The sequence below is a fragment of the Podarcis raffonei genome, chromosome Z (genome assembly GCF_027172205.1).
Source record: "Podarcis raffonei isolate rPodRaf1 chromosome Z, rPodRaf1.pri, whole genome shotgun sequence".
NCBI classification, from domain to species: domain Eukaryota; kingdom Metazoa; phylum Chordata; class Lepidosauria; order Squamata; family Lacertidae; genus Podarcis; species Podarcis raffonei.
Genome location: NC_070621.1, coordinates 4,749,307 through 4,774,962, shown reverse-complemented (window position 1 = coordinate 4,774,962; position 25,656 = coordinate 4,749,307). Strand labels below are relative to the sequence as shown.

General features: G+C 42.7%; 1 protein-coding gene across 6 annotated transcripts in view; it reads right to left on the bottom strand.

Moving 5' to 3' along the window:
* Nucleotides 1-25,656, bottom strand: part of SLC25A25 (solute carrier family 25 member 25) — a 40,461-nt gene that overhangs the window by 3,228 nt on the left and 11,577 nt on the right. Inside the window, exons 1-10 of one of the 6 annotated variants that reach the window (XM_053373462.1) lie at nucleotides 22,876-23,526; nucleotides 6,313-6,439; nucleotides 6,118-6,205; nucleotides 5,418-5,453; nucleotides 4,301-4,412; nucleotides 3,423-3,581; nucleotides 2,537-2,689; nucleotides 2,275-2,382; nucleotides 1,721-1,888; nucleotides 1,189-1,339 (exon numbers count right to left, since the gene is read on the bottom strand). In XM_053373462.1, coding sequence (XP_053229437.1) covers nucleotides 1,189-1,339; nucleotides 1,721-1,888; nucleotides 2,275-2,382; nucleotides 2,537-2,689; nucleotides 3,423-3,581; nucleotides 4,301-4,412; nucleotides 5,418-5,453; nucleotides 6,118-6,205; nucleotides 6,313-6,439; nucleotides 22,876-23,097 — 1,324 coding nt within the window. In that variant the 5' untranslated portion in view covers nucleotides 23,098-23,526. Of the gene's footprint in view, nucleotides 1-1,188; nucleotides 1,340-1,720; nucleotides 1,889-2,274; nucleotides 2,383-2,536; nucleotides 2,690-3,422; nucleotides 3,582-4,300; nucleotides 4,413-5,417; nucleotides 5,454-6,117; nucleotides 6,206-6,312; nucleotides 6,440-11,057; nucleotides 11,533-22,875; nucleotides 23,527-25,656 lie in introns of those variants that run through there. The other 5 variants (XM_053373464.1, XM_053373460.1, XM_053373463.1 and 2 more) reach the window with 5 other exon arrangements.

The window sequence follows — 25,656 nt, the reverse complement described above, 5'->3', positions numbered from 1 at the left end:
AATGTGCAATAAGTTCCCACACACTCAAAAGGCAGAATGGTGGTTGAGTGCCCCGCAGGAGGAAGGATAATTCTAAGAGACATTACCCGCCCCCCAAATTCTCCTAGGTCCAGAAAAAGTGGGAAATGTAAGCAACAGAAGGGCAAACTAGGGCAAGATGAGCAGGTGACAGCAAAGGTTGCAAGGTTTTTAGCTGGGGCAATCAGAATAAGATCCACTATCTATTGATTCAAAACCCTAAAATGTATTTTATATAACTGACTTTTTTATTTCTATTCTTTGTATATCATATTGTTTTATTGCTATGGCCGATGGCTAACGCAAATAAAGATTCATTCATTCATCTGGTAAGGTGGAGAGAACACCCGGAAGAATGATCCTCATCCAGCCCCTCTAGTATTTGGGGCTGGGAAAGGGAAAAGCACAGGTTCGGTTCAACTTTCCTAAAGCTAGAGCACAGCTTGGCAGTCAGAGTAGTAAAAGAGGGGATTAGCAAAGCTTGTATTGTGTTGTGGAGAAGAGAGGCTTATCTTGTGCATTGTCTGCAGTGCCTTGAGGGACTAATGTATCAAAGCTTTCTTTCAATAAAAGTGAATGGGAAAACCTCTACTAGTCACAGCTCAATTCCTGAGGGGCACTGCATACCAGACACACATTTAACTTGCTGTATGGCGTTTAACAACCTGAGATTATGTCTCTGTAACTACTTGGCTATGTGCCAGCCTGAGACAGATGCCAAGATCAGCCCAGTGCAAAGAAACAAGAGGTGTTTGCACTTAGATATGCTAGCAACATTATAAACCTATAAAGCTTTACCTATTGTTGAGTTGGGGGCGGGGAGCAGGAAGACGAAAAAATTCCCCACCACCAGACACACATATACTAGAAGCTTAGGATCACCAAGTTTAAATTGGGATTAGATTCAGGGCAAATAAAATTAAGTACCTCTACAGAATTTGTTTATGGGATTCACTGTTCAAAGATGTTTTGAACATTTGAAATTCTCAGGTGGCTTTCAAGGGAGACTTAGACAAAAACATGGAGGATAATGTCTATTGTTTACTTAGTTATTGTGGCTAAGTAGAACCTTCAGGTTCAGAGATTGTATATATTTCTAAAAACCAGGTGCTGAGCAGCAAGACTTTCTGCATCATAGGTTACATCCAAGGGCCTCTCAAATGCTCTTACCCTGAGCTTGCATTCGTGTGCGTACTAGGGCAAGAGGATAACTGGCCAGTTGTCCACAGGTGCTAGAGATGGTACCACAGGCCAACAGAACAAACACCCCGGGATCGGCACTGTTCACAGCATAATGTTGCAGCCAGCTGTTTTTCAATGTCTAGGAGGAAAGAATAAATTGTTCACAAAGCAAGTCAAGCATCAGTAGGACCCTTACAAATCTATAGTATGGGATTTGAGGTGGAGTAGGGAGAGAGTAATACTACAACTTGAATATCCATGCTGCAAATCCTAGACTAGAACACAGGTGGGAAATTTCACTGGAACTTAGCAGATTGGTGTCAGGACTCTAGCCTTCCTTAGCACATTCCTTTAGGACAGCAGTTCTCAAACTGTGGGTCCCCAGATGTTGTTGGACTAAAACTCCCATCATCCCTAAGCTGTTGTAGTTCAACAACATCTGGGGACTCACAGGTTGAGAAAGGCTGCTTTAGGACATCTGCAACTTCCTCTCTCACAAAGCAGCTGCCAAGCCTCTTACCTCATATACAGCCAGGTCAATTCCTGCATAGGGAATGATCCCCAGCATATTGGGGATGTAGCCTTTGTAGAAAGCACCCATTCCTTCTTTGGTGAGGATGTTCTTGGCACAGTGCAGCATCCCTGAGTACTGCCCTGTTTTGCGCAGGGCCATCCGTGTCTTCAGAACCTAGCCCATGAGAAGAACAGATGCATCAGGAAAGCCTGTATAGAACAGGCAGGCAAATACAAACTTTTCCTGAACCAAGTCAAAGAAAGATAACTAGTAAATTATGTGTTCTTAAACCTTGGATCCTCAGACATTGTTTAATTACAGCTCCCATCATTCCCAGCCAGTTTTGCCAATGTTGAAGTCCCAACATCATCTGAGGAACCATGGCTGAAGAACACTACAATAGACCACATTGCTAGTGAAGTCTTAGTATCTCTGATGGGCATGTCACCAATGAAGTCACCACGGTGGAAAGAGTTCCATCTAAAACATTTGAAAGCAGTCTGTTGTACGCAAAAGAAAAGGAGAACATCAGCTGCCAAAGGCTAAATTCAGGAACTCACCTCCATTGGGTAGATGCTGCTCTGTGCAATGGCTCCTGCCAATGAACCTGCTACCAGCCTCTCATGAATCCTCAGCACCTCCTGGTCAGTGCCAATGAATCGCTTGATCTATAGATATAAAAGAATTATGTCATTTGATACAGCAGCCTGCACAATTCACACCTGCTTCTTATTCCCTTGTTAGCCTCAACACTGAGATGTTAGCTGAACAGCAGCAGCACCATCTCATTTGCATTGCCTTGGGTCTGTCTGATGATTTTACCTGTTCATAGGCCATGAACTTGATGGCAGACTCTGGAGCAATTTTCAAAACATTGATGCCATTCCCTCGCCAAAGTGACCTTGTGCCACCCTCTCTGATCATCTGAGTAAAGCCTCCAACGATGCACATGTTGTTACTGCGAGAAGCATGGACCTGAAAAGGAGAAAGACATTTCTGGTTGGATCCAGGCCCATTTTCAGTTTTCCTGCTTGGGCAAAAAATATTTTCTTATCTACATACAAGTTTTTAACTAGCTTGCCTCACAAGTGTAGCAGGAAAAGGGACACTTTCATTCAACACCAGTTATCTATAGTCCAATATTATCAAAATTAGTAGCTCATGGAACAGCAAGAAGTGAAAAGGGAAGCAGTGGGGAATATGGAACTGATGACGAAGGGGAGGCATGGGTCAGTCCGGTGACTCCTATGCAAAGTCCAAATTCCCCATTTCACAAGGTACTTCCAATGACAGCTGTGTTTCTCTGTCCTTTGAGCCCAGAACAGGAAGAACTGCCAGCAAGTCACAGGTTACCTCATTTCCAGCTAGAGCTGTCAGGACTAGTTTTAAGGGATTGCGTGTTCTGCCAAGGCAGTCCAAGGACTGTGCTGTTGTTGACCTGACCTGCCCAACTTCCAAAAAACTACAAGTATAAATTCTGGAGGGAACCAGAAGTGCAGGTCATATGTAGAAAAGCAGGGCTCACAGAAACTGCTGAGAGTGGCTTCCCTCTGGGTGTCAGAATGACATCACCATATCTTACAGCTCTCTTGTTTCTGGAGGAAAAGTCTGTCTTGCAAGACTGTATTCTACCTATATCCTTGAACTAAGAGGAAAAGTTGATGGAGCCAGGACAACAAAGACCCTTCTGCCGAGCTTCCACCCTTACCTGCATGAGAACTTTCAAGCGGTCCAAGGGAGCAGTGCATGTTCTTGACACTGCCCCTGCCCCTCCACCTGCAACTAGGTGTCGCCACCACATTCCAGTCTGCCTCTCTTCCACTGTGAACTCATCTGGTACTGTCAGGTTCTCTCCTACATCGAAAATCTGCAAAGCAATAAAGCATGGCATGAGTAAAACAATTTTCTTCAGCTGTACCAGGTGTGCATGAGGACTTCCTCAGAGATCTGTTCATCATGCACCTAGATTAAACAATTTAAGCATGGAAGCAATTAGCACTAGTTTACTATTTCAACACCTGCACCTGCTTTATCTGTATCTGCAGCAGCTTTGTTCTCTCCTGCATGTGGTTACAGCTAATAAAATTCATTAGAGGGCATTTCAGAAAATATACCATAGTTGTAGTTCCAAAAATGGGCCACCTGCCAGCCTTGCAATCTGCTGGTGTTCAAAATGACTGGCCAAGAGGAACAGAACAGGGGGAAAGATCTAGAGTTCTTCTGGAGTTCACAGCCTAGTTTGATCTCATTATGCAGCAATAAAAGCCAAATTTAATCAAAGAGCATTCGTATCACTTTCCAGAGCTGGCAGGTTGCAAACTAGCAGGACCCAGTTGTTTGCATACCTTGGGTACAAGTCAAGCAGCTTACCTGCTTTCCCACTCCCCGAGAACATTCACTTTCACCTGTGCCAGAAATTTTAAGAACAAGGCCAGAAGGCACATAAAAACAGAAAGCAACTAGAGCGAGAAGGCAGCTAGCTTTTGATGGAGACTGCTGATAGGAGTCAAGAGCATAGAGCGGGACCCTCACAAATGCAACCATGAGTTTCACATACGTTGTGCATGAAGGATCTTAATTTCTTACCGTTGAGTGCTTCCAGTATAGGATAATCTCAGGAATGTTCTCCACAGGGTGCAACAGGTGATAGTCACGCCATTCATTCCAATCTATTGTCATTGTTCCATTTTTATCCATGCTGCAAGAATCAATTGGGAAGGTAAAATGAGCCAAGAGGAGGAGGTCTGGCGTATCAACTCTTTAGCGCCACACCAACCACACAAAACATAAATATTTGTAGAAGAGGACTAAAGAACATGCAAGCACAATTATAAGAGCTTTATGTATCAGATAGTGTAAAATACTTGGAAGAGTAATTTTCAAACAGTCATGAGGGCAAAAATGTTTCCTGGTATCACAGAACAGCTCATGAGGAACAAATTGTGTTCTATGTGGGGCTAATATGGCTTCTCCATTGCCTCTCCCCACATCCTCTTCCTTTCACTGGGTCCTCCAAAATTAAATATGTAAGGCTGTGCAGGATGGACATAAGATATTCCACAGGAAGAGTCTAGATTGGTTAATATGTGTGGTCATAAAACGAGTCAGATTAACTAGTGAGTGGCATGTGTAACTGTGTGTGCACTCCCCTAAGTCATCTGCAATTTGTGTCCTTGCTGCCTGGTTATGGTCTGTACAGTGTGGCTTCATCTGTGGAAGGCAAATGAGTCAGTAGATTCTACCTTGGGGCAGCAGGAGGAAGAAGTTTTGAACTTGAGTGTTTTTCCGTCCTTACCAATTAATGTCTTACTAATCGAGAAAGGATTCCCAAGCATGAGAAATAGAAGTGCTGGTTTTAACATACTCTTAAGCATCAATTCAACCTTAGCCCTATTGGCTTGCTTGCAGTTACCTTCTGGAAACAAAAATATGTGCTGTGCTTTTAATAGTTACCCCTTATTCTGCATATTTTTCTGCTGTTTTAGGAGTGCTTTATATTGATTAGCTGTGTAATTTGCTGATATTGATACTGAATTTTTTATGTTTTTATGAGATATACTGGTGTCTGCCTGTGGACGCACCCTCCATCACCACCAGGCTCACTAAAAATCTGCTACACATTATCAACTTAATTGCGGGTGAGGAGAAAAACTAGTACAAAAAGGAAAAGGAGCTAGACAAGAATATACACTTTGGTACTTACTAGGTGACAGGACCCCAGAAGTGTCCCGTTCTTATTCTGACAGACAGGGAAGCAGAGGGGAGAATACAAAGAGCAAGAAAGGGACAAATGTTAAAAGTTAGTGCAACATGCATGCAGCTGAAAGCATTTCAGTATGTTAAGTTGCATGCACGTATTAAAGCAGCGAGCACTGGAACATATACCTCAATTTATACTTTAATTTAAGATTATCTAACCTGCAGAAAAGCATTATATACTGCAAGGACAGCAATTCCAGAATGCTGGCAAAATCATTCATTCCTCTTGCTTAGCAGCTATTAAGCAAGTTCCTGCTTGGCCTACATGCTACTTGTCTATCTTACAGGACGGAATATTAGCACCGTAAATCAATTCCTGGCAAGTATGAAGAATCCTTTCCAAGAGGGAAAGCTGCTCTCTCATGAATCAGCATTCTGCTTACTTTTGATGTCACATGCTCTTATGCATTCTGGCCTCCATCTGTCCCTACTGTTCCAGCAAAAGATGTCAGTGGATCTTCACCTGTGATTGCTATTCTAGCACCATTTGCTGCTCTAGCATGCTTTGCTATGGACGAAATGCTGCAGAGTTGCTTCAGAGGTTTTATAAGGGGGGAGATATAAAGGAAGAGAAGGGAGACAAAGCTAACACCTTACACCATGGTCGCCAGAGTGAAAACACTAGAGCCACCTGCAACACTTACCTCTTGAGAATTCTCTCAGCCTGCTGTTCAGAGATCTTGACTCCCAGATCCCGAAGGGACTGCACGATCTCCTGGGCGTCAATGCAGCCTGTAAAGATGACAAGTAAGCTCTAAGCTTTATGAACAAAACAAAGCTGCCAGACAATCTGCAACAGAATCCCTTCGCTCCCAATAAATAAACCAAAATGTGCATACCATCATTCTTTTTGTCTAAGCTCTTGAAAACCAGTCTCAGTTTCTTTTCATGGTCTTGGAGATAGTGAACGAACTCCTCAAAGTCCAGCTGCCCGTCTAGGTCCTTATCTCCAGCTTTAACGATTTTCTGTATGAAAAGACATAAAAATAACATTACAGGCGGTGACCATTTTAGGCACACCCAATGGACACACAATTGCAGACCTGTGGATCCTTTTGGACACAGAAGAGGGGAGAACAAGGGACATAACAGGGCAGGGTGCACTTATACATGCCCAATCGACGCAGACAGGGGCTGGGAACGGAACCCCTGCACAAATTGATCTCTGCTTGGACTTCATTTTGTAGCCTTTTTATATAGCTGTGGCTAGGGAACAGGAGCTGGGAGAATACATAGCACACCTGTTTTTGAACAGCCTCACACATACTGTAAAAACTAAGAATCCAGAGCCCTACTGCATCAGGCCAATGGCACATATAGCATCCTGTTCTCACAGTGGCCAACTACATGCCTATGGAAACCCTAAAAGCAGAACTGGAGCACAGCAGTCCACTCCCCACTGCCAGGAGCTCTTAAATTTAACCAAATATGTTTGATACCAGTTGTCTGGTTTTTTGAGAAATAGTGTGTGTGTTTTCCCCAAACACTGCTAGGCTACACCTTGTCTTAAGATGCAGGATCAATGTCATGGGCTTGAGAGAAGTGAGGAGAGAGAGAGAGAGAGAGAGAGAGAGAGAGAGAGAGAGAGAGAGCATGCTAGTTCTTCTGTAAAAGCTCCTTGCTAGGCACTGGGCGCAGAGATGTCATCGTACTTTGCCTCTGAACAGGGAAGCAAGGAAGCTAAACCACACCAGCTACTAGAAACAATGACTGACCACCAAATACACGAGCTGAAGAGAGATGTCAAAAAGCAGCTCTAAGGCAAGCATGAACTGATTTGGTCACCCTGCAGTTATGCACTTGTGCAAGATACTGGGGGAAACTGGATTTTAGAAGCAAAGTGTATATTTACAGAAGAGATTAAGAGATGGCAAAGTCATGTTGTTAATAAATAAGGAAACTTCATCCTTAACATTCCTCTTAGCAGGAAACAGCACCTTGAGCCTTGCCCAGATAGGCAGGTAAGCAAACCAGACACAGCAACTAAACGGCTGGGTCAATACCTGCTTTGCTATCACCTGTTTTGCATAGAGAGCAGGAAATTTGTTAAGTGAGATTATATGTCGAAAAGCACCCAGCAAAGACCAGCTGGCTCCTCACAATGGCTCAACTGGGCTGCCTGCTGATCTCCACACAGCACAAGGCTATGAGTCGCTGGTGCCTGCATTAAACACCAGTCTACTAGGCTAGAGTGCCAAGAAACAGAGCCTGTCAATACCTAGCTCCACTTGCAAGACCATGAAAAATTAGAAAAAATAGAGGAATGGGTTAGCATACTGCATTTTTAATAATTAGGCTGCTGATAAATATGTTCCGTATTAAAGTAATAAATGTTTCATATTGTATAAGAAACGACTCCCCTGAGAATTACGCTAGACATAATTTGAAATGCTCCTTCCTCCCCCTCCCTGTCCCCCTTATTACTAAACTTAGGCCTTCATATAATTTAATACCCCTCCTAACCTAAACTTAATAAGGACAGCCGGTCACCATCTGCGGTGACCTTTGAGACTTCCAAGGTAGATCTAATCTGCAGACAGACATGTGACAGTTGTAAAAGAAGAGAGATAGAAGGGGTCATAATTTGTAAGCTAAAGATAGAAGGCAATCTCTGGCATGTCATCAGATAACTGCTAACGAGCCAATTCAGGGTTTCCCAATACCACATGACCCTTTGGGAGAGGCAATGAAGCATTGCGGTCCCTGTAAGCTGGTCCTGGAGAAGCCAAAAACGCACCTCCCCTTTCTGTAAAGGATACTGCAGCGGATACAAGGCAAAAGGGGAAAATGTCTACTAATGAGCACTCCCAAACGCTTCTGCCAAGTAATCTGCCCCCACTGAACTCGCATCTCTGTGATGCAAACGATTTCTAAAATTGTAACTCTGGGCTCACATCACGGTCAGTGCTGAAATTCTTTCCTACATGTGCACTGGGTCTGCACATTAATCTTCTTGCACTGAGAAAGCAAGACTGCTAAGGCCCCAATTGATGCAGGTTTTAAGGTTACTGCACTAAACAGTGTGGTGTTCCTACAGTTCTGATATTTACATTTAAAAAATCAGTCTGCTTCCATGTATCCCCTCAATCATTGTCCTCAACCCCATCCAGTGTCTCCATGTCAGCAAAAGACTTCTGGTAACCACATTTGAATGCATGATGCTACAAACTGCAAGGCTGTTGGATTCTAGCCTAGTCTGCATTCATCAGTGCCTTGATAGCAATGACATTGTGACACACTGCTAGTGTGAAGGTCCAACAGAACAATGTGAAAGGAAGGGTCATATTGGATGTTGCATGGCCAATCTTATTGCCCTGATACCATCATACACTCTCCTTCAACCATGGCTGTTGAATAAGTGCTAAGAGCTTGCCTTTGCTTACAAGCAAATTAATGAGTAATTAACTCATTAACAAAAATCTGAAGCACATCTGATAATATGTTTGTTTCAGTTTGGGGAGGTGCAAGATGCTGGCTTTCAAACACTAGAAAGAGAATGAAGGAAATAACTGGGGAGGGGAGGGAAGAGAGTTCTGAACTAACCCAAATTCCTCGTGAAAACCAGCTAACTGGCTAACATACCAGAATGCTGTTGGGACTGCAATGATGAAACAAGGAAGATTCATAATCAAGTTGGCGACTTATCACCCACAAAATCCTCTCTGCATGTGCACATGAACCCTTCTACTACTTACTATCTTTATAATAGCAGCAACTACTGCATGTTGCCATGACTGGTAACACTGCCAGAGGGAAAGGGCTGCAGCTCAGTGGTAACACATCTGGTTTTCACACAGAAGGCCCCAGGTTCAATTTCATATTTTTTTATTTATTGCATTTATATCCCTTCCCTCGAAGGAGCTCAGGGTGGAGAGTACATGGTTCTCCCCCTCCCCATTTTATCCTCCCAGTAACCCTGTGAGGTATATTTTACAAGGTTGTTACTGTACTTCATCTTAACCTATTTGTAAGAATGGATTCCAAATATCATTGAATTTGAATATACAGTTTTGGGTTTCCCCCTCTCCCCCCTTTGTTTTCCCTTCTGCACAGGTTCAGTTTCTCTTTTTCTCTTTTTGTTTGCACCTCACCATGTTTGATGCACATATAGTTATGTGCCTTTTGAACTTTCAGTAAAGATGTTACCAAAAAAAACCAAACCCTGCGAGGTAGGTTGGGCTGGCCGAGGGTCACCCAGCGAGCTTTGTGATTACGTGAGGTTTCTCCCAGGTCCTAATCAAACACTTTACCCAATACGCTGCCCAGGCACCTCTAGCTAGAGCTGGGAAAGATACCCTGTCTCCTTCACTGACAGCAGCATCAGTAACATTGAGCTAGATGAACCACTGCTCTGACTCTGTGTGAGCTTCCCATCTTCCATATGGAAACAAATATGACACCCCTTATGTACTTATGTTTTAAGCCAGACCAGCACAACACATGAACCACCAAATTCAAAACAGCCCACCAGATGTGCATTGTTGCCTGACAGGTGCTTAACAGCTCCATTTATGCCAAACTCTTGTTCAGATACTTCATTCAGACACTGCTGTATTGGATTACAAGTTGTGCAGGCTTGCTTTTAAAAACTTGTGGTCTCCTCAACTTTCACATGAACCCTGGGTTGCATCCCACTATTTTCTAGTCAAAGCAGACCAATTGAAATGAATGAATTTAAGTTAGCCATGCCCACTAATTTCAATGGGCATACTCTGAACAGAACATTGGCTATCTGAGCTGAACTTCCTGTGTTAGGAAAGATAGGTGGGAAATGAAGAGATTAACTGATGCTGCCTTCTTCCTGCCACCAGCAATGCCACCCAGCCCCGGATATGCCTCCTCTTCACCTTAAATGTCCCTGGTACATCCCTCTCCACCCTCTTTATTTGCATGTAGGCTCAGTTGTAGTAACAATAGGCACAGCCAGTTCCATCCTTCAGAAGAATCAAGGACCTGGCCAAAATTGCTGTCACAGGGTGTTCTAGAGAAGGATGCTGGGTCAAGTTGCTCATATTGATATACATGATACTAAAAGGGAGTTTCCCCCACTTCAGATTATATACAGCCAACTGAAGTTTGGGTCCAACATGAACTGGCATTAGAACACACACCCAAAGGCTTTGTGGAAAATAGGTAGTATGAAGCAGAAGGCAGCACAAGGGCTGAATGTTGGAAATGCACCAGGTGGGTTTTGGAAACCTATTACATCCCCACACAATCTTCCACACTGTATTTACATTGCAAGGAAAATGAGAACTTGTGGAGGAAGGGCAGGGAAGATGACTCACCAACCCTCTTTACACTGAAAGCTGCTAAAGAGCAGCAGCTAATAACTATCCGAAGCTAGAACCTGCCTCCAGAACAGAACTGGGCTTAAACTAGGGAGATACCCACTTGATCCTTGAAGTTCACAGACTAAACTTGAGCCATTGACCCAGTCCCAACCAATTTTACCTCAACAGCCTGTTGTCCAGATAAAAGAAGTGGAAGGCAACTATGTGTGCCACCCTCAACTCCTTGAAGGCATAGAGGAGGTCATACTGAACAGGTTAGAACAATTCAGCTCACATGCATTCTTTCATACCTGCTTCCATTGACGATAGGTGGAGAACTCCTGGGAAGGAATCAAAAGGCTCAGTCTGAAGATGGGCTTCAGATTCTCAGGAAGCCCCTTCGACTCAAAGTACTCAAACTCTGCCTGGGACTCGCCGAAAGTCGGCACATAGAGGCACAGGCAAAGCATTTCCCCCAGCTGTGCTCAGGCTCTCTTGTAAACCACCCAATTCCGCTCCTTTCTCGGTTCTCGTGCTTGAGAGGAAATGCCGGCAAGACTCATGACACATGCCTATGAGCTGTCCTTGCTGTGCTGTGATTGGCTGCCCGAGCCCTGCCCTTCTGCTTAAAAGGGAAGCTTGTGTCTCTCAAGCCCTTCCCAGCCACCCTGGATTCCTGACAAGTGCGTGTGAGGCAGCTCCAGATTGCTCAATCCCTGCTTTCCCCTAACGTCACTTTCCCCGGCAGGCTAGATTAACCCTCTGCAGCCTCTTCTAGGCTTCAGAGCTGCTCTAGACAGGGCTATGTGACAGTTCTACTTTACCGGTATGAAAAAGAGTGAAAGCCCTATGCAAAGGACACTCAGGAAACCCAAACTGTTATCTGAACATCAATTCGTATGGGAAAGACGAATGGGGACAATGTTTTAAAGGGAGGGAGGAAGAAGAGACCCAATGATTCCTCACTGAAGCAAATCTGATCCTGATTTAAGACAAAACACAAAACACTTTGGGACACTACCAGCAGCAACATAAAAATACAACAAAGCCATCAGGCATTTCAAATGCCCTCTGAAATAACCATGTCTTACACTGCCAACTGAACCCCACTAAGGATGAAGCCTGATGGGTTTCCTGCAGCAAGGAAGTCCACATAAGCAGATGCCACCACTATATAATAATTTATTATTTGTACCCCACCCATCTGGCTGGGTTTCCCCAGCCACTCTGGGCTGCTTCCAACAAAGATTAAAAATACATTAAAATGTCACACATTAAAAGCTTCCCTGAAAACCACTAAAAATCAACCCAGCACCCAGCTTGTGTACCAGCCCCAGCTCCTCTCTGCTGTGGTAAGGTGTGAAAGGTAAGCTCAACAGGATATGCTATGCCACCTTCTGTGATGGCTGTATGAAACAAGTGGCGTGTGTGTTTCAGCTTTTTAAAGAGGAAGGGAAAAGAACCACTAGGTGAGAATGAGCAACTCATTCAACTGCTATAGGGACTGCTTACTGGCGGGAAGGTAAACGGCGTTTCCGTGTGCTGCGCTGGCTCGCCAGATGCAGCTTGTCATGCTGGCCACGTGACCCGGAAGTGTCTGCGGACAGCGCTGGCTCCCGGCCTATAGAGTGAGATGAGCGCACAACCCTAGAGTCTGGCAAGACTGGCCCGTACGGGCAGGGGTACCTTTACCTTTTTATACTGCAGGCAGCACTGGGTACCTTGCAGTGGCCAGTGTTCTACCAAAAAAATTAAATCATTTTATAAACAATATTCTGATTTAATATTCAATAGGGGCATCAGGCAAAAGAGGTGTGATTTGTTACTCACACTGTTGTGAATACCACAGAAAAATTAGGATGTTACACCCACAAATTAACATTACACACACACGTTTGCATACCATAGTTCTAGCGTCAGGCTCAATTCACTGACATGGTCAGGACTTTTTTTCAGCAGGAACTCAGTCAGTGCTATTCCCATTCTAAGAGAATGAGACAGAAAGAGGCGAGTTCCTCTTTTTCTAGAAAAAATAGTACTGAACATGGTTAATTTCCCATTTTGCAGCCATTCACTTTGAACTGTGGGGGAAGCAAGGAGATAGCATTCACAGACAGGAACCAGCTGCTAGCTATGGAATTACAATTGCTGAACTCTGATCCCTGAGCGGCCTTACAAGACTGTGGGATGGGACAGTAGCTGAGCAGTATAGCCCATGTGCTGCGTGCAGAAGTGCCAAGCCCAACCCTTGGCATCTCTAGTTAAAGGCCAACTCAGGTGCCAGGGCTGGAATAAAATCTTCTGCCCGAGATCTTTGAAAGCTGCTGCATGTCAGCATGTACATAATACTGAGATTGACAGACAAGCAGAATTAGTGCCCTGGTTTACATGTCACTTTGAAGCACAGTTAAGCTGAACTGTGGTTTAAAGATGCATGTGCAGTGTGCTTGTGCACAGGACTGAAATCGTGCCTGTTTTGCTCCCCCACCCAACCGCACAGCTGAGAACCAAGCCATGATTTGGCTTCGCCCTATGTCCAAAGTCAGGGACGCCGGTGGTGCTGTGGGTTAAACCACAGAGCCTAGGACTTGCCGATCAGAAGGTCAGGGTTCGAATCCCTGCGATGGGGTGAGCTCCTGTTGCTCGGCCCCTGCTCCTGCCAACCTAGCAGTTCGAAAGCACGTCAAAGTGCAAGTAGATAAATAGGTACCACTCTGGCGGGAAGGTAAACAGTGTTTCCGTGCACTGCTTTGATTCGCCAGAAGTGGCTTGCTGGCCACATGACCCGGAAGTTGTATGCAAGCTCCCTCAGCTAGTAAAGCGAGATGAGCGCCGCAACCCCAGAGTTGGTCACGACTGGACTTAATGGTCAGGGGTCCCTTTAGCTTTACCTTTATGTCCAAAGTCAGGTAGATGGCTTATCTCTCTCCAAACATACCACAAGCTGGAACCAAGACCTTTTCTTGGGGGAAAATGGATCCTACTTTTGTTACATAAAGTTTAGTTAGAAGGGATCCTCAGGGTCATCTAGTCTGGCCCCTTACAATGAAGGAATCTCAACTAAAGCGTCCATGACAGATGGACATCAAACCTCTGCTTAAACCCATTTTTAAGGCTGAAAGCAGGAAGTAGTACTGTAACAAAACTGTACTACTAAACTGAACAGAGCCTCAGAGGCAGAATTAAACAAAAGTTGCCATGTGTCTGGCAGAATTATCTCACGAACGCAAATTATACGATAAAGGTGGAACATTACATTGTGGGAAAACTACACTGTAATAAATCCTGACAAAATAAAGTTTAATTATGTCTCCACAACTTGTATGTTCAACTGGTACGCAGTTTAATTATAGATGAAAAATAGGAAAAGAATTTCCAACCAATTTGTCCGTTCAGAGCCCTTTTATCATTCCAACAGTTATGCCCTTTCATGTCTGTTACCTAACATGGATTAACCTTCTCTCCCCCCTCCACCTCTGACGTCTATTCTCCATAGCAAACAGGATCTTGTCTCAAAATTCCAGATCCTCTTAGAGATCAACAGCAGGCTGCGCTAGAGGGGGGGAAAGCAACCCGAACTTCACCTCACTTCTGCCAAACAACGTCCAAGCGCTCTCACCCAAGTGAACTCAAAGCGCTGCCACTTTCTGGTGTTACGTCTGCCAACTAGGTGAACAGAGTTAAACTCAAGACAAATATTTTAGTTGTGATAGCTAGAAATCTAAAGCTTGGGTATGAGCCCAGCCCCCCAGGGACCAGAGACGTCACTTTTTAGTTCAAACTGAAGCACATGCAAGTTGCTTATGACAGTTTCGTACATTTTTTTTACAAAGTAATCTACCTCTACTTGGAAACTGGTAACCATAGTTGGAACGTTCAAAAAGTCGTAAGGGAGTTTCACTGTTCCTGTAGCACTAATGGGCTGTACCAATAATGTGACAGATCAAACTATGCAGTGATGGGTTAAAACTCCCCAACTAGGTCACAGCCCAACCTACAGCAAGTTACACCAGCACTGGCTTCACACAAATAGATGGTAAAAAATTAAAAAATGAGTGCCAAATCTGAAAAGGTTCAGACATCTTGTGAAATAGACAGTTTCGACTTGGGCCTGTAAAGTCCTTAAATTCTGCTGCCTACCCAGCTATGAAACTCACTGGGTGACCTTGACCTTGAGACAGTAACTCTTTCGACAACCTACATCATAAGATTGTTCTGACTGGACCCAAGAGACCCAATGCACCACCCTGAGCTGCCTGGAGAAATGGTGGAATATTACACAATATTATCCATTTAAATATAACAAGGGATTTTTGCAGCTTTTTAAGGCCATGCACACTCAAGTTCCATTTAGCTCTAAATGGTTTTTGAGAAATCTGCAATTATGGCAGTTCCAATTACCCTTTGGTATGACTGGTGTGCTGTTCACTTTGTAAATATTTTCCACTGATTTGAGTTTTTGCTTTCATTTTGTACCATCACCCCCATGGCGATGTTCCCTCATATGAACACTCAACCAGCACCAGGATTGACACACAGTTATCGCAAGCTGCTCTTCTCATATCAGGTGCCAGTACCACTCTTGACTCAGTCCCACTAAATTATATCCCTGTTTCATTTTACAAAACCTTCCTTCTCCAAAATAGCCTGATTCTGACCATCAACATTTGGCATCCCTGGAATGGAATGTTGCAATTCCATGCCGGCAAATATGGTGGCCTCCACTGGTCATGTTGGGCGGGACTGGCTGAGCACAGCAACATTCAGAGTGCACTGGCCATTCCTACTTGCTATGCCACAGAGACTGAAATCCTACAGAGAGTAAAGATGCCAATTTAGGATTCTGCTCAGAAAACAGACCCCAGAAAATGTTTAGGTGGCCATTTCAGGTGCATCTTTGTGTGATTATCAGGCTCACAGTCAGAAATTTTGTAGTGAGGTAACATAAGGATTCAGTATGACATTTTGCTTTCCCCATATTTACATACCTACATAATTTATGTAGCTGCCCCATAGCAGAAGTACTGTAGGAAGCCTGTGTGGTGTAGTAGTTAAAGAGTGTCAGACTAGGACCTAGGAGATCTGGGTTAAGCCTTCACTCCATCATGAAGCTCACTGGGTGACCATGGGCCAGTTATAACCTCTTAACCTACCTCACAGGGTTGTTTTAGGGATTAACTTAGGACTGGGGTGAATCATGTACTCTTTGGAGAAAAGGGTAGGATATAAATGCAATAAGTAAGCTTTTCTGCTTACCCACTTAAGAAAGCTGGAGGGGCAGCCAGATGGAGATGTCAGTTGTCTACCTGGCATCTAGAGATCTCTATGTGGTTGCAGTTGGACCCACGCCAGTTGCAAAATGCACCTGGCTAATTTTGAACCGTGTGCATGCAGAATTCTATACACTTCTCTCATTGTCCTTACTCATCTTCTTTCTAAACTAAAAAGCCCCAAATGTTGTATCCTTTCTACACTGGTGAAAGCCCAGTGGTAGAGAGAACCTGCTTGGTACGCATTAGGTCCCAAGACCAATCCTTAGCTTCTCTGGGTAGGGCTGGGAAAGCACCCTGTCAGAAATCCTGGAGAGCAGCTGCCTGTCAGTGCACACAACACTCAGCAACAAAACCAATGGCCTGGGCTCAGAGTAAGTCAGCTTCATATGTTGGGCTCTAACTCAGTGGTAGAGCATCTGCTTTGCATGCAGATGGGCCCCAAGTTAAATCTCTGAAATCTCCAGGATAAAGCTGTGAATGCCATCTGTCGAAAACATTGGAGAGCTGCTGCCAATCTGTGTAGACAATACTGACGTAGATCGACCAATGGTTTGACAGTATAAGACAGCTTCCCATGTTTCTACAAAGGAACTGATCCAACCCCTTAATAATTTTGGCCGAAGCCACTTGTGCCTCTTGCCTAGATTCAATGCTGGGTCAAGCAGACCTCTCCCACCCCCGACCGCTGTTACAGGGTACAGTTGCCACATCAGGGACTGTAGGAACAAACAGTACATAAAGAAATACATTATTTGACACCTCAGTCAAAAAACAGTTGCATAAATCAAAGCTTCAAATTGGTTGACAAAGAGAAAATTTTTCATGAGAAAGGAACAACTCGACTCCAAAACTGACCTTTTTTAACTGCCAGCACACTGGTGGGGATTTGGACATGATGGTTTTGTGCCAATATATCATGTGCCAATGTATCATGTGCTCATCACAATTTCACCCATAGGAAAGAACAGTCTATTCCACAGGTCATCTTTGTCACAAAACTTGCCCAACAGTAAGGATAAACAAAGCCATCCCTTGCTGGACTTTCAAACTGGCCTTATTTAACTACATAATGTTTATTTGTACTTGGGTCATCAAATAATCCTTGCCCAACCAAATGCCCTCTTATATTTTTTTTACTACAACTACCACTACCATCATCCCCAGCCAACATGGAGGACCTCAGGTTGGGAAAGCATGCTCTAAAGCAGTGGTACCCAATTAGTTAAGTACTGTGGACCTCTTTTTTTTTTCAAATTCAAGCCATGGATCTCCTACTTTTGAAAAGTTTGATATCTCTATGGGGGTTTTTGTTATGTGAATGATGCTACGGACCCCCTGGGTTCAGTGTTCGAAATTAGCCAGTCACTAGTCGCTTCTTGTGAGTCAGGATCGCCCCCTTGCGACCAAGTGGAGGTTTCCTATCACAAGGTTTGTGACTAAAATCTCTGCCACAGGACAGCAAGGGAAATGTCACTGACTGAGCAAAAGCTGTTATCAGACAGTGGTGGGAGTGGGGCCAAGTCCTACCTGCAAGTAACACATGAACAGGGCTATAAAAGAAGGAGGAATCAAGATAATACTGCCTAGGATTTTTATGACAGTAAGAGCTATTTGGCAGTGGATCAGACACCCTCGGGAGGTGGTGGACTCTCCTTCCTTGGAGGTTTTTAAGCAGAGATTGCATGGCCATCTGCAATGGATGCCTCAGCTGAGATTCCTGCACTGCAGGGGCTGGACTAGATGACCCTTGGGGTCCCTTCCAACTCTACAACTCTATAATTTTATGTACAGTTTTCCTCACTCCTAATGTAAGATATCTATTATTTCATTCTGCTTACAAACCACTAATAACAATAGTTCTTCAGGTGGTGTACAAGGTAACAGTGACAAACTTAAAAATCACAATTATATAAAACACCAATTATAATGCTATAGAAACACAACTGTAATTTAGTCAAAACTAAAACAAAGTAGGGAAGTAAAATACTGCAGCACTAAGCTATAAGAGGAAGCAATTTTAAAAACCACACAGCTAAAATGCTAAATCACAACACAGTACTAATAACTAAAGGGCCAGAGATGAAAAGGCCCTTTCACTCATAAACACCTTCCCCTACCTAATTTGGCAATGGCATTCAGAAGCAATGTTAGAAAATCAGATATATAAGCAAAGTGCCAAATGGCTCCTTAAACCAAGGTTACAGTCAACTACATGGAATGTCTAGTTGCCATTTTTGGACAAGACAGCTCTAAAGTCTTGTTTTCAAATGATGCATTGACTGTGATTGGTTATCAATTAAAACTCTGGCTAGTTCAGATGACGACCTTCAGCTAGCTTAAGAACTCCGAGAAAAGAAAAGTCACTTGATCCAGGGACATTCCACATATATATTGGCCTATTCCTACCTCTTTTTCTTTTTTTTTTTTAATATATTTTTATTCATTTTCCAAAACAATAATACAAATTGTACAAATTTCCATACATTTGATTCCTTTTTGACTTCCTTCAACTTCTCTGATAATCATCCGTATTTACATCTAAGATACGCATTTCTCTGTTTATATTGCCATTAATCTTCCCTCCCACCTCTATTGCTTTTTAACAATATATCTCAACTTTTACAGTGCTTCTTGAAACCCCGCCAGCGTTGTTTGCACATCACATGTTCTTTTCAGATATTCAACAAATTTCCCCCAATCCTCGATAAATTTTTGGTCTTTAAGATATCTAATTTTTCCAGTTAATCTGTCCAATTCTGAATAGTCTGTCAGCTTCAGTCTCCATTCTTCTAACGTCGGAATTTCTTCTTGTTTCCATTTCTGGGCCAGTAGGGTTCTTGCTGCTGTGACCGCATATTGAAAAAGTTTACAGTCTTTCCTTCTTATTTCATTTCCTGTAATTCCTAAAAGGAAGGTCTCTGGTTTTTTAACAAAAGTATATTTTAACATCTTTTTCATTTCGTTGTAGATCATCTCCCAAAAACCCTTCACTTTTCTACATTCCCACCACATGTGGTAAAACGTGCCTTCTTTTTCTTTGCACTTCCAACACTTATTGCACATCTTATACATTTTTGCAAGTTTTACCGGAGTGATGTACCATCTGTAAAACATTTTCATTACATTTTCTTTTAGTACTGTACATGCGGTAAATTTTAAACTCTGATTCCACAGTTTTTCCCAATCTTCAAACTGTATATTGTACCCAATATCCCTGGCCCATTGTACCATCACTGATTTGACTTCTTCATCTTTCAAATTCCATTCTAATAGAATTTTATACATTTTCGATAAAATTTTGCACTCATTATTTATCACCTCTATTTGAAACCTTGAATCTTTTTCTGCATAGCCCCTTTCTTTGACATCTTTTTTAAACATCTCATTAACTTGAAAGTAATGCAACCAATCATAAACATGTTCTTTAACTTGTTCATATGGCCTTAATTTCCATTTTCCTCCTTCCTTAATTAACAATTCACTATATGTAATCCAATTACCTCTCATATTTATTTTCTTCACAGTCATTACCTCTAGTGGTGACAACCAATGTGGAACTTTTGGCTCTAACAGATTTTTGTACCTGTCCCATATTTCCAATAATGAACCCCTAAATATGTGATTCCCAAAACCTTTATGAATTTTCTTCTTTTCACACCATAAGTACGCGTGCCACCCGAATCTGTTGTCAAAACCTTCTAAATCTAGTAGCTGACTATTCTCTAATTTTATCCATTCTCTCAACCAGCAAAGACCTGCTGCTTCGTAATACAGTTTCAGATCCGGCAGGGCAAAACCGCCTCTCTCCTTTGCATCCGTTAACAACTTATATTTGATTCTCGGCTTCTTGCCCTGCCAGATATATCTTGAAAGCACTCTTTGCCAATCCTACCTCTTTTTCTTAATGGTGACACAGACCATTCATAACGTGAGAATATTCTTCACAGTTGTGAGCAGGGCAGTGGGATGGGGTAAGTGAAGACAAGCTACAACAATTAACTGTAATGTTTTTTACTGCTCCTGCTCAGGCTGCACAGAAAAAGCATTTTGGTTCCTGAAATTCATTCTGATCATGCAGATAAAATATAACTGGTAGAATTCTACAGGATGCAGTATTAGTGTGTAAAAACAAGATTCAATGTAACCATGGTTTAAGGAGCTATTTGGCACCTAACTTATGTATCTGAGTTTCAAACACTGTCCTCAAGCAAGCAGATGGTGGAGATGTCAGGCACCATCCTGGTACCCAGGCATCTTCACTTGGTTGCAAGTGGATAACCAGGTGCAAAATGTGCCTGGCACCTGCCATCATGGTATTGAGGAAGTCTCAAATAGAGTGGTACCTTGAGTTGCATACGCTTGAGGTTACAGACGCTTGAGGTTACAGACTCCGCTAACCCAGAAATAGTACCTCGGGTTAAGAACTTTGCTTCAGGCTGAAGTGGCAGCGGGAGGCCCCATTAGCTAAAGTGGTGCTTCAGGTTAAGAACAGTTTCAGGTTAAGAACGGACCTCCAGAACGAATTAAGTACTTTACCTGAGGTACCCCTGTAATGATTTCAAAGCAAGGGAAGCTATGATGTGTGAAGAAGTACGCCTTCAGGTATCAAGGTCCCAAAATGTTAAACAAACTTGGTGACGTGAACCATGTAGAGTTTTATAGCAAATAAATGTTACTATATTTCTTATTTGAGGGTAGTATTTTTATGTTGTCTCTGAAAGAGCAATGGAAGCCAAGAATATACAGTGGTACCTCTGGTTACGAACTTAATTCGTCCCGGAGGTCCGTTCTTAATCTGAGGTACCACTTTAGCTAATGGGACCTCCTGCTGCTGCCAGCGCGCGATTTCTGTTCTTATCCTGGGGTAAAGTTCTTAACCTGAGGTGCTACTTCCGGGTTAGCGGAGTCTATAACCCAAAGTGTTTGTAACCCGAGGTACCACTGTAGTCCCTGAATCTTTGAAGCCTTTAACCGATGGCTTCTTTGCTTGACTCCTTTCTCAACCCCCTCCTCCCTAGTTAAGTTTTCTTGTAGAGAGCGCACAGTTCCTCTCTAACTGCAAGCTGAGACGCCAACATAGCTAAGGAACATCTAACGTATCCAGGGGAACAAGAGCAACAGGCGGGACTTTTTTTCCAGTCTAACATTACACTAGCAGCATTCATTTCATTTTATCCAGAAAGTGGAATAAAAGAAAGCATGTTTATTGTCACATATGTTCTCTAACACACTATGTGTATGTTTTTTACTTATGTTATGCCTTTTCATAAAATCTAATGTCTAATAATAAAGTTACTACACTAAAACTATACAAGAAATTTAACAGTAATGTACAGTGGGTTGCGGGGAGAGAGTACAAATACTAAAGTTTGTGCAAACTGGTTTTATTACTTGGTGCCTAAAACTTAACAAGGAAGGCTGATGGAGCTGGCTGAGGAGGGCATTCTGAAATCTGAGTGTTGCAATAGAAGAGGCTCTGCTTGCAATATCCTCCTGCTTTCTAAAGCCTCCAGAATTTCATCTGGAAGCAGGCACTTTGTTTTCCAGCCAAAAATGTGACTTTCCAAGCCTGACATTGTCAAAGAATGACCTTCAAGAAGGTCCAATAGTAACCAAGAGCATTTGTGCCACTCACAAAAAAATGTTTCCCCAGCCCATAACAAAGATCTAGTGTGCTTAATGATAGTTCGAGAAAGAATAATCTGGAACAGTGGCTTGTTTGCTTGAAAAATTAATGAAGGCTCTACCCTACAGGAAAAGATAATTTCAATGGAAAAGATGCCAGGAATAGCTTTCAGAATGATAAACTCTGGATGTAAAGAATTTACATTTTTTTCAATTTGCATTTTTTCAAGGGAGCATCCAAGTTTAGAGACCAGCAGCACTGCCAATTTCTGCCCTTGCTGGATCCTGAACCAGAGTTTTCAACACAATAAGTCTGCTGATATATAAATTATCCTATCATGTAAACTAACAAATCTAAGCAATAAATTACAGGCTGTGGGCTTAGATCATTTCACATTAATTTTAAAGGTGCTTTTTAAAAAATATGATTGCTTCAGTTCTATCCCCCTGCAAGTGACAATTTTAAAATTGCATTGACTATAGAGGAAAGTTATATGTGGTCCTCCAGCTTTTGTGTAAGACATTTAGCACCCCTCATCTTTGAAAGGCAGGTTCCCATATCAAGAAATAAAGGTTCACATTATCACACACACTCTCTCGCCAAATAACATTCTACAGTACAAAGAGATGAACATTTGAAAGTCTACAATGAAGTCAACTCTTAACTTGAATACAATATCAGGTTTTTCAACTAAAGTGCCAGTATCATGCCCTCTCAAAGCTTCATAATTTGTTCCACAATTATTGTAACGAGTGTCTCTAAAGATACAACAAAGCCAGAAGCTTCAAATCCCATTTATTTTGTAAAACACAACCATAAATGTGTTTGAACGCTGCCTGGAGATTTTAAATATTAAGCAGTTTAGAAATACTTTTAAACAAACAAGCACAGTAAAATAAATTATGCACCAAATTTAACATCCCAGTTTCTAGCAAAATAACTTCTGCCACTCCATAATATAGATTATTCACCTATGTAATATAATCTTTCAGCGCTAATGCAACCTTTGTCCCTAATAATAGCTTTGCCATCAAGCCGCTTCCATGAACAAACATTTCAAGAGGCAAACTACCTGTATTCACTATTTCTCTTTTCCTCCAACCGTGCATCCAAGTCTTAGCATCCCACATCCTTTATCTTTTACAGCCACATCACATTCACACACACCTGTCTAGGCTAGTGAAAGTCATTCCCACAGGGAAGGATGGTGGTGAATAAAAGCAACAATACCTGTGTGAAATGCTCTGCGGGTCCAACTACCAATAGAATAGTTGGTCTCCTTTCAGTGGGATTGGTCTCTTTGTTGAGCGGTTTCCCCAGCATCTTTGGTCCCTGGTCCCCAGGGCGGGGAGTTGGAGATTCCTTTGCCTCATTCTCCTTTCCTTCAGCAGGGCCTTGACATGCAGCCCTCGAAAAAAGGCAAGAAAAAACCTGCCAGAGGGACTGCAGCATCACTTATCCTTCAACTAGAGCCCTGGTAAAGAAGTCACTGCAGACAGTGATTAAAAAAAGTGAATGCACTACCAAGTACCCTCTTAAGGGAACCGCATCGTGGCAGTGCTTCAAATACAGCAACGCCAGAAGGGTTGCAGCCGCTTCCTGCCTTCAAAATTGCTGTACTGCTGTCGTGTCTGGCGTCACAAGCAGTTTACTCTAATATAGACAATGAAAGAGAAAAGCACAAGTCTCCTAGCATGAAGCAAAGATGCTAGACATTACAGAAAGCCTGAACAAAAGAATGCAAAGGCACTGCTCTTAGAAAGCTTGGATAACAGATCCTTTCACTCTAGACAGCTGTAGCGATTTAACCTGTGCTTCCAGCTCATCCAATACACATCAAAGGAACAGAAGCCCTGAGCATCCAGCCTGCATTCTCACTGCAGCAGTGCTCAGCCAATCCCTGTTTCTAACACTAGCATGTTCATTATTCAAACCAGCAATCTTGAGCCAATCAGGGAAGCGTGTGACTGGACAGTCTATTGCATACAGGCAGACAATTCTGCATAGAGTGCTGACTATAACCTCAAAGATGAGGTTGCTTGACCTGGCTAACAATTGAGGGGGGCAGCATTATAAACCGGGAAAGGCAGAGCTGAAGAAAACACATTCAAAAGATGCTCCAGCATCTGAGTCATGACCCAGACAAGAATCTTGGAAACAGAGTAAGGAATTCCTTGTCCTTTTCAAACCATGCCTACATTCTACGTCAGCTAAATCATTGTTCTTTAGGGGCCTTTGTAGGAACTAAGGTGACCTCATGTAACAAAAAGCTAGAAACACCCATAAGGCATTTTATATCAACTTTGCCACCTGTTTAATACACTGCGACAGATTACACCCAATGTTTATGCCCAATATCTTACCTTAGTGTAACGATTAAAAGAAAACCCAGGAAGCTAGATAATACTTGTCAAGGGGATAAGGGCCAAACTAGACACAGTCATACCTCATGTTACTTTTGCTTCAGGTTGCGCGCTTTCAGGTTGCGCGTTTTCAGGTTGTGTCTTGCGGTGACCCGGAAGTACCGGAAAGGGTTACTTCTGGGTTTCGCCGCTCGCACAGATGTGCAAAATGACGTCACACGCATGCGCAAAAACAGCGAATCGCGACCCGTGCATGCGCAGACGCGGGTTGCATTCCTTTCAGGTTGCGAACGGGGCTCCGGAACAGATCCGGTTCGCAACCAGAGGTACCACTGTATTCAATGTAAAGACAAATTTATGTAGCAACATCATAGGTACCTAAAGGAGATGCTCAATGCTTCTTCTGCCCATAGTTCACTTTCTGCCATCTGATCCCACAAATGATCTTTCTACAGTTAAACTCACTTCTAGTACCAGATCCTGGCTAGGAAAAACAGTGCTCAGGACGAAGACAGCAGGGAACTGAGCTAAGGGTGCGGAGAAAAGCATTCTATACTCCTCACCCATGAATGAGCCTTTTTTGCTCTACAAATCATATCCCCATTTTATATGTGATGTTTAAAACAAAGCAAAACATGGACTTGCTCCTATAATGTCCAGCCTGGCACTAGGGAAGCAGAAACCAGACTGAGTCATGATTGAGAGTTTCTATGCCTAATTACAGAAGCCTAACATGACCTATTTGCATTGTTTCGACATCTAAATTGGGCAATGTCGCCCTCATTATGCTTGCCACACATTTCACAGACATATTTCAAATTGAAAGTCTGGAGCTGGCTCTATTTTAACAGTTTTGTTCCTTGGAGTCGAGAATTGCTAACACAGCTTTTCATTTAGGATTTGGTTAAGAGTTGCTGCACTTTTGCAGAGTATGTAAATAATGTGTGGAGAAGTTACTTTTTTCTTAGAGCTATAGCTGCAGAACACCTAGAACTAGTGTGATGTACGGATTAGAGCTTGGACCAGGTAGTACAAAAATCAAATTCCAGCTGAGTCACAAACTTACTGGGTAACTTTGGGTAAGTCCATCTCAGCCTAACCTACTACACAGGATTGTTGCAATGATAAAAATGGGAGCGGCAACTATGTTTGCCACCTTGAGCTATTTGGAGGAAGGATGGGGTTAAAGTAATATTTGCATGAAAGTATAGTTATTTGCATGAAAAAGCGTGTACAATCCTGCTGTGAGGGGTGCTATAGCTTTCTATTTATTTTTCTTGCTAAGTTCACTTATTTACAAAAATATTAGAGTGATATCTAAGTTTTACTCAACAAACTTTGGCGAGAGCAATCTCACCAAAATCAATAGAAGCAAGTTAGTCATGTTCATTCATTTTAATGCATCTACTCTTGAATGGATACAACCCTTCATTTTGTTTTCTCATGCAAGCCTGCAAGATGTTCCATACTAAATCCCATCATACTTACTTGCACTGAGCCTTTGAAATTGAGCAATGCAAAACTCCAAATATATTTAAGTAGCAGTAGGGACTGCACAGCTCACCCCACTGTGAATGTCAAACAGCTGTACTCTGGACTGTATGAAAGACAAGTCTACAAGGAAAGAGGTGATTTGTCATATCCAGAT